This window comes from Cyprinodon variegatus, unplaced genomic scaffold (assembly GCF_000732505.1).
Source record: "Cyprinodon variegatus isolate N-32 unplaced genomic scaffold, C_variegatus-1.0 Scaffold1111, whole genome shotgun sequence".
Lineage (NCBI taxonomy): Eukaryota > Metazoa > Chordata > Actinopteri > Cyprinodontiformes > Cyprinodontidae > Cyprinodon > Cyprinodon variegatus.
In genome coordinates this window covers 35,291-44,936 of record NW_015151564.1, presented here as the reverse complement: position 1 = coordinate 44,936, position 9,646 = coordinate 35,291, and the positions used below count along the sequence as shown (strand labels likewise).

The following is a 9,646-nucleotide window of genomic DNA, read 5'->3' as shown; positions in this document are numbered from 1 at the left end:
CTTCTTCCATTATCGGCTTGTGTTTTGTTAAACCTTCCTTCATATGTTCATAATAATGTTTAAGGTTTTTTCTCTTTTTTAGTTTTTGACATCTTTATCCCTTCCAGCTCCTTCTCCCAGATGTATTTTTGGTCGATTTTGCCCATCAAAGCCTCTTTCTCACTTTTCCATTTGGCTGGTTCCTTCATTTCTCCATTCTTGCTCTTTATTTTTTTCTTTTTCATCATCCTTTAGCTTCTTCTCGATCTACTTAGTTTTGTCTTCTTTCTGCTTAATCTACTTTTCAGTTTTTGGTCTAATTTTTCTCTCATTCTCATCCTTCTCCTTGAGGTATCCTTCCTCTAATTTCTCCTTTTCTCTTTGCTTTTCTTTTTCTGTCTCCTTGCGAATTTGCAGAATTTTTTTCTGTATGGCTGTTTCAGCCTCTTGCAGCATCTCGTTGGTGAAGCATCCATTTTTAGTCACCAAGTTGTCAATCTTTCTCATCAGCTCTGTTACTTGTTTGCGGTTTTGGATGTCGCAGTTGTCAAAGACATGGTATCTTCCTTCACAGTCCTTAATAAGCTTTTTAAAGGAATCATCTAAGTCATTTTCTATATACTCCTCGATGGACTGTTGACCTTTTAGCAAATCTCCTCTTGTCAAAAGGAGGATGATAAATTTTTCAGAATTGATTCCAAAACTTCTTTTAATAAGTTCTAATGTCTCCTTCTCTTCCTCTGTGAGTCTTGTTCCAATTTGTAAAACCACCAGGAATACGTGGGGGCCTGGAGCCAAAAGGCTGATGCATTCAAACAATTCTTTTTGTATTTCGTTGTGTGAAAAGAGGGAATGAAACAAACCAGGAGTGTCCACCACAGCAACAGGACGGCCGTCCACCTCACCCAGGGATTTCTTACTACACTTTGTGACTGATTTAAAGCTTATACTGGCTTCAAACTCTTCTCTACCCAGAATAGTGTTTCCTGAAGAGCTCTTCCCAGACCCAGTCTTTCCAATCAGAACAATCCTGATGCACTCACGAGTCCACTTGTCTTCATCTCCTGCAACAGAAGGCCAAAGGTCAGCTTACTTAGAAAGTTTTTTAAGAAGAACCTTTTACTAGAACCCAAGAAAAGAATACAAAAAACAAATCATCTACATTTTGGATGATATATGATGTCTATTCAACAGGTTGAATAGACATCTATTCTAAGGATAAAGATGGAACAGCGGAAATAAGATCACCTTCAACTCAAGATGCAGTGCTGTTCAATTTCCAGCATAAGATCAACATACATGATCTAGGCAACGACTTCAATATTAACATGAGTCAAATGTTCAAGAGAACTAAACCATTACAGCAGATGGTAATGAAATAACTGGTTTCCTGCTATGTGAGGCTACATTCCCACCAAAGTTCTTTAGGCATAATTTATAGTTATCTTATATTAGATTTATGTGCTATTTGAAAAATAGTTGATATTACATGTATATTACATGTATAATTTGACTGACACTGTCTTCAGTCCCCAGTTTTGAACAATTTATAACACTGAAGAGCATTACATTCATATCTATATTTATTTTTTAGCACTTTCTGCAAATGTCATGTAATCATTGAATCAGGTATTCTGCAACAGAGAGACATTTAAAACATCCAGGGAGATGATTCTTGAGGCAGATTATGCAGCATGCTAGGTTTTTGGGAAAAAAAAAACGGATCCTGTAAACAACATTTCATAATGCTCTTGTTGAATTGAAGTTAAATCCAACAAGATTTGAAACATGTCCTTCATCAATGTGTGCCGAACGCTTTTAACCTTCTTCTTTTTTTAACCTTACATCCATTTGTTTACCCAATAAACATAAAATAAAATTGTCCTTTTTTAAACTGAGGTTGATACACAAAACCTCTTATTTGTAATTAAATGATGCATTATATGGACGTTTCGCTGTGTTTCATTAAAAAAAAAAAAAGATTCTGTTGTTACAGCTGAACACAGAAGGTCAGATTTAGCCCTGAGGGGGCCTTTCATAACAGTTTTTCAAAAAAGCCAGGCTTGGACACTCAGTTCTGAGTGACATTTCCAGCAATTAGTGGATTCCACCAAAAGGCAGCTCGCTTAATTTTACCAATGCAACAGAATCAGATCAGGTAGATCAGATCAGTTTTGCTGAGCACATAGGCAAAAGATGCGGCCTCCAATGTTGTTCATTGAGAAACCATATAAATGATTGCAGTGAAAATGTTGTTTTACACTGGCTTGCATTTCTGCATAGATAAAGCTATCTTACAGTCAGTGACAAATCAGATCATTTCTAAATGCGGTCTGTGTGGAGAACATGCTCCACCATGGTCAAAACTTCCAGGATAATCAGAGATCATTTGCTACATAGAATGTAATTGGTTTAAATTATTTTATCCTCTTGGGTCTGGTCAACCACTACCAGTCTTCTCTGAACTTGCTGAGAGGACAGGCTCATTCTAATGCAGGAAAACAACATTCTTTATAGAGTGGTCCAAAAATTGTGCATTAGTACAAATTCCTCCGAACGGTGATGATGGGACCAATGCATTGGAATTATTTGATTTCAGTTATTCCTGAACAGAGCTTAACATGAACTGTGAGTTTGATTTTCCAAAATTACTAGCCACCCAGCATTTTCACTAGCCAATATTTTATTTTTTAAAAATATGTTCAATAAGATAAAAGCTAACTATGAAAGAAACTGCATTGAACTGAACTATGGCATGCTGAAGTTTATGAAAGCATAATTTACAACTTTTTGATACATAAATAACCATTGTACATACGCATCAAACTACATAAAATGACTATTGAGCACTAATAAGGATTTTATATTATGATACGGGCCAACAAAGTTATACAACATGTTGTTTCTTATTACATTTTAAAATTGTTAAGAGTAATTAGAGGATTAATTTAAAAGATAAAAAATAAACTGTTTAAAAAAAAAAAAAAATCATGTTTGGTAATACTTTGATCCAGCTGAGAGAGAAATATGAAGCAAGACAGAAAGTGATTAAAAACACACAAAATATGTTTAAAATTAAAGATGAACTTTATAGGAATAAATTCAAGCATTTGATATTTTTTTACCTGGACTAAAAAATATAGATCAATCTTTTGTTATCAAATTCAATTTCAAAACAGCAGCTGCACAAAGTGGATAAGGCTATGTATGCAGGGACCTCTACCAATGCAGAAATTAAAAAAAGAAAATTAAATGTAATATTGGCATCTTAATTTGACGTGGCTGTGCTGCTTTGGCTTCGTCCGGTGGGGGAGCGGCGTGGTTTTCGAACAAAAAATAACCAAAAAGATCTGCTTGGGTGCAAGCTTTACAAAAAAGTTGGCAAAAATGGCAAAACCTGGAGTCAAAAGTCAAAGTGGACCTATGTGTGTAGTTGGCATTGTACTGAGTCTAAAAATTAGGAGATAAGAAAGTATCATGCATTGACCAATGTTTCTTCCTGTTAAAAGGGAGTTTTCCTCTCCACTGTCGCTACAAACATGCTTAGAGTCAATGAGTCAATCCTTTCTTTTCTTAGTTTTCTTAGACAGAAAACTTTGCCTGTACTTATATAGCACCTTTATTCAAGTCAGGAGACTTGACCAAAGTGCTTTACACTACATTCATTCACCCATTCACGCACAAACTGATGGTGGCAAGCTACATTGTAGCCACAGCTGCCCTGGGGCTCACTGACAGAAGCGGGGCTGCCGTACACTTGCGCCACCGGGCCCTCTGACCACCATCAGTAGACAATGCAGGTGAAGTGTCTTGCCCAAGGACACAACGACACTGAAAGTCAGAGTCTGGGCTTGAACCGTCAACCCTTCGATGTCAGGGCAAACTCCTACATCCAACGCCACTGAATTCTCTCTGTAAAGAGGCTTGAGCTGACATGTGAATTGGCATTATAGAAATAAACTGAATTGAATTGATTTAGTTAAGGGGGCAGCAGAAAAGGGATTTTTTAATCAAAATGGAAAATAGTGAAAATAATGTTGACAATGATGAAAATATGACGGATCCACCTTTACTTGTTAAAAGTCTTAGCAATGTTAAAAATTGAGACTGACCAAGCAAATTCATTTAATAATGTTACAGATTTTTCACATTTCTGACTTTGTAATTACTTAATGGTGTCTCTGTAACATTTTTAATGACAAAAACAAAATTATGCTCAATATATAAGCAAAATATTTTTTTAAATACCTACCACTGAACCCAGTCTGTGGTAACAGCTTGGAAAGTTGGCTCTGTAGTCTGGCAATTTTTTCCTCTTTTTGTTGGAGTTTATCCAAGTAGCCTTCAAATAGATTTCCTGATGTGTAGCAGCTTTGTTCCCTTTTCCCTACAAAATCTATTACTTTAGAGAACTGCTTCCTGTCACTGCTGTTGACAACAAGGTATCTTTTTCCACATCTCTTAATGAGCTCCTTGATGTTCTTATCTTTTTTAAGACACTTTATCACATCTGGATGTTTTGGATCTGAATCTGTAGTGAACAGAATCATTGTGTTGTTATTGACTCTAGAGCTGAATGTGTCCTGTATGGTCTGTAACTCTTCCTGTGCTTCATCGGTGAGGGGACCCACAGGTAGGACCAGGATGAAGGCGTGGACACCCTCAGGTTCACAGAGGGAGATACACCTGAATGATTCCTTCATCTTTTCCTGCTGAGGTTTTCCATTCAGTGCAGGCATTTCCACCACAGAAACCCAACGTCCACACATTTCTCCCTGGTTTCTAACACACTCTGATGAGCTGGAGGCTGAAAGAAGATCTGTCTGACCTAGAATGGCCTTGGCTACTGAGGTCTTTCCTGATCCTCTCCCCCCATATAGAACCAGGTTTAAGGATGGCAGTGACTGGTCAAGTTTCAATGCTGCTCCATCCTCTTTGATGCTAAGGAAGGCACTGTTGTTTCTTTTCCTTATATCTTCAATCTTTTCCATTAATTTCTGGTGATTATTTTCAGTCAGGTTGTATTGTCTACCCTCACATTCTCTGATTAGCGAATTAAAGGCAAAACTTGTTTCATTCCCTTCTTCAGTCATGATGACCATTGAGTGTTTAAAAGCATCTTCAGCAAACAAACTCAGGGTGGCCCTCAGAAACCTACTATCCTTCTCTGTAAAGTCTGACGGTTTAACTAAGAGCAGCAGAACATTTGGTCCAGGAGGACAAAGATTTACACAGCTTCTCAGGTCCTCTTTTAAGACATTCCCCATCTGGATTTCTGGAGGTGTCACAATGGTTAAGACCTTTCCTTGCCATGACCCCTGCTCAACTTGTTTTGTTTGATTAGATATGGTTGAAATCTCTGAACTTCTTTTCTCTAAGATAAAATTACATAGTTGTTTCTTGCTTGATAGAGTTGCCCCAAAAAGCATAATCCCGAGACTTCGACCTGTGAAGAAATAGAATAAAAAACGATTAATAAAATAATGAATAGAAATAGATCTCAGTTTTCTGACACAATGACAAGTGATACCTCCCACATCTTTAGTGATGCAATTAATCTGCTGACTTCCACTGTCCACTTTCAATGAGGATCAGTAGCCTTAAGCTTGGTTTATACTCAGAAACCAGGTCATCTGCGTGTGTGTCGCACTTAACACAGATATGTCCCTGCTTATTTTGCAGACACTCTGCTGCACCTCTCCAAAATTGTAGGTGACTGCAGACAGTGCCGCAGAAAGGAGGCCTCTGATTGGTCAATTCTACATCCGCTCTACACTATGTGTATTGCCTGTTACTGTAGGTACCTTGCATGATTGTTTTGTTTGTATGACCGCCATTGTGGAAAACAACTCGTGAGGTTTGACTAGCTAGAAGAGGGGGTATGCGAGAACGCTAGGACCCTTTTTCCACCTGGATCCCCGCTCTTTTTGACCCTCATTTCTCTCCGTTGTTGCACAAACTTACCCCAACTTCCTCACCGCCTCGGCCGTATCTAGTCCCACATCTAGTTTCTGATTGGCCCTCTTTCATGTGGCGTGGAATAACATAGCACTGACCATGCTTCAATATTAAGCATAAATGAAAAATATCTGCGACAAGCTTACTGTGACAGACTGCTGCTGGAGGATAACTAGAGCTTTACTGATCCATGCAGAATATCATTAGGGCTCCATATATAGATTCTTTGTCTAAACAAATGTTTTATGTTATTACTTTTTTACTTACATTACTTTATTACTTACATGTTTACTTACATTACATACAGGAAAAATTAGATTCATATGTGATTGATCATTGCTTTGATAAAGATTTAACCACAGTAGAAGATTATGAGAAAATCCGAAAGTTTAACGTAAAGCTTTAAACTGTGAATAGTCTTCTAGATATTCAGCTTGGTGTTCTTCACTTCTGTCATTGATTGACAGTCAATTGATCAAACAGATTCATTTTTTAAACATTGGCAAGGGCCTTTTATACAAATTAATTTTTCAAGCCTGAGAACAATGTATAACTTGAGAACTATTTTAGGTAGTGAAGATATATATACATGTTTAAGCTAAAAGAAGTAAAGAGCTAATTTAAAGCTGCTGCAAAACTTATTGTTCATATGTATCAGGGCAGATTTAAAGAACAGAGTGTAGAAAACAACAGGTGCACACAGAAAGAAGCTGATTGACAGTGGAGCAGAAAGGCAGGAGGCAACTCCATATTTGGAGATAGGAAGTAGGGAGTACGATCATTCTGTGGGACTGTCTGTGTGAAACTGAAAGATGTTCCCCTATGAAGATTATAAAAAGAGCCGGTAAATGCAGGGGGGGGCAGAGTTGCTTTTCGCAGATGCGTGCTGCTGATGCTCCTCTCCCTTTGCAAAGGCGAATCGAAGCGTTGTTGTCCAGAATTTTGGACACTCCATCTCAGTTAAGTTACCTGCACTCGAATTAACGGACCCGGGGAAAAAACATGAAGGTGTTTCTCAACAGTAGTGGACAAGAATGTTGCTGCTGCCCATCATGTAATCCTTATCCCATTCTGCAGGATGTTTTTCTCCTAATCATTTCGGTAGTCCACTGAGACAGCAAGAGCTCAAGCTGCTCCTGTCCATGTGTTACAGTTGCCACCCTCTGCTAGGTATTTATTTGCCCCACAACCCCCTTCTCATTACTGGTCCAGATTTGGACACAAGTTTAGTCGAGCTGTGCGTCAATAAACTGTTTCAGAGGAGTGATCACAGCGCTCTGTGTCATCAGCGATGTGTCTGTCTCACAGCCAGCTCCCAGGTTTGATTGATACTTTGTAATAAATACATGAATAAAGCACAAACATACTCAGTTTTGCTCCCGCTCTATTTTTAAATATGCAGTAGAGGTATTTAAACGTAGTAGAGGACGTACCGGTATATAAAACCCGTGCCCTATAGTCCGGTGCTCCTTATGTGTGTGTTAAATACAGAAATGGCACACATAACTGAGACTGTGCCTTTTAGTACGGTGCGCCTTATGGTCGTGAAATACTGTATATTTATGAAGTCATGAGTGCAAAGACAAGGTCGAGCGAGCAGAGAAACAGCCAAGTGCGCAAATATGAAGCACGGAAAGAGCAGGTCGAGCATGCACAGAGATGGAGTCGAGCACACGCAGAGATGGAACCGCACACGAGGACAGGGGCTTGAGAAGAGTTTTGTTGAGCCAGACCGGTTTTGAGCACGCGTGTTGTCTCACTGCGTGCTTGGATTGGTTCCTGCACTCTCAAACACAAGGCACAAATATCGCTCCATAGGACTCCGCTAAGGAAAAGTTCGGCACATCTTATGTCGTTTTCCTTTACGCTTTTAGCCAGCACTTGAATTAGTTTATAGTCACCTTGTGAACTTTTAATGCACTGCATTTTATCTTTGGCATAGTTATGGTAACCTGTTGTTGTTGTTGTTTATTACAATCTGAGGGAGGTGTTGCATGATATTCAATAGAAAGGGTCCTAAGATGGACTCTTGGGGAATGCCTCATTTAATGTTTGTGGTCTTTGAATAAAGTTACTTATTGACACAAAAGTTTCTGTACTTCAATTAGGAATTAAACACATCTGGTACACAGCTGTACAAGAAAGCCCGCCCTGTTTTTTGAATGTTCCACATGCTGATCTACAAGGAGCCTGTCCTGCAAGTTACAAAGCAATCAGATTATGTTTTCTTAGAGGCTTTTTGTAAATCTGTATATAAGATCTCTGTAATGCACCTTGCAATGACATGTGTTGGGATTTGGTGAACATAAATACACTGGATTAAATTTAAATTAGAATTAACTGTTGCAGCTTTATCTTAACTGTGTTAGATGTAGCCTGTTGTAAAGAGGTACCATCGTCATAAGGTTTCTGAGCATATGACATTAAAGGTTTTAGGTAGTAAAAACACAGATGTAACAATACCTCTGTTCTGATACCTACCAACACCAGCTGTACAACTAGAAGAACCAGAACCAGAAGAACCTTGCCTGAGTTGTTTTATTCTTGGACGTTGAAGTCTTTGTTGCGCTTCATTTCTCTTCTGTAGAATGTTGCCAATCTTTTCCATCAACTCTTTTCTATCATTGTCCTTCAGAATGATGGAATTGTTTCTGCTTCTTTGGATCAGTTCCTGTACACCTTGATTTAAACTTGGATTCTTCTGCTTAGATGTTGATATCAGAACTAGGGAACAATCAAATGACTGTTCACCGAAGAGTTCAAGAACCTTGTAGAATCTCTTTTTCTTTTCCTCAGTAAAGTCTTCTGGCTGCACAACCAGGAGAAACAGAGGAGGAACAGAAGCACAAAGTCTCAAACAAGAGTCTACTTCTCTTTTCAGTTTTTCTTCAGGTGTCCTTGGATGAAGCAAATCTGGCGTGTTAATGACAATCAGTTTCTTCTCTTCAATTATGTTTTGATGTTTTATTACATTTTTTTGCTCTTCTCTTGAGTTGAATAAAGACTTTTCCAGGATTAGGTTTCCAACTAAGCTCTTTTCTGACCAGCTGTCTCCCAGGAGAATAAGCCCCACTTCAGACACTGTGAAGAATAAAGGTAACATTTTCAGTTGTGGAGATTAAGGAATTTTAAATGTAGTAAACACATTTTAACCAACAGGTATGATGAATGATAAGAGGACAACCACTACTATGATTTTGAAAACAGGAATTCTGTGCACAAATTTTCATTTATGTTGGATTATTTTTTAGATTCACTAAGTGGTTCACAGCGGTTAATAGGAGGTGTATTATTTTATGTCATATGCTCTCAATTTGATCTTTATTCTCTTTACTGTGCCATCTCTAAATTATTTGCGCTATAGATTGCCGTGTTTGAAGACTTTTGTGCATCTTTTATTGCTCTGCCTTATGCTTGGCACGTCTACTAGGTTTGCACTATGCCACACGGTAGACAAGCAACAGCTTCTAATGGTACAGGTAAGCAAATCGAAGTATCTTTATCTGTCTAATTAGAAAGCATGAATAGATATATAGGGCAATCATCTTTATACTTTGAAAATGGGCATTTATTTAGAAGAGTCTGGCAATTCACTACCATCATCAACCAAGTGTTATGTCAATGACTGGATGCAATCAGTTGGGCTTCCCTAGAAAAAATCTTCTAACAAACGTGACTACTGTCATGGTTTTAGTTTTGTTAAAATTTT

General features: G+C 38.2%; 1 protein-coding gene across 1 annotated transcript; it reads right to left on the bottom strand.

Annotated features, from left to right (window-relative positions):
• Positions 1 to 276: 276 nt before the first annotated feature.
• Positions 277 to 5,072, bottom strand: LOC107101537 (GTPase IMAP family member 8-like). Its single transcript, XM_015400487.1, has 2 exons — positions 4,235 to 5,072; positions 277 to 1,043 (listed from the first exon to the last, which is right to left on the bottom strand). Exons 1-2 carry the CDS (start codon positions 5,070 to 5,072, stop codon positions 277 to 279), a joined length of 1,605 nt encoding a protein of 534 aa, XP_015255973.1.
• Between the last annotated feature and the right edge of the window lie 4,574 nt (positions 5,073 to 9,646).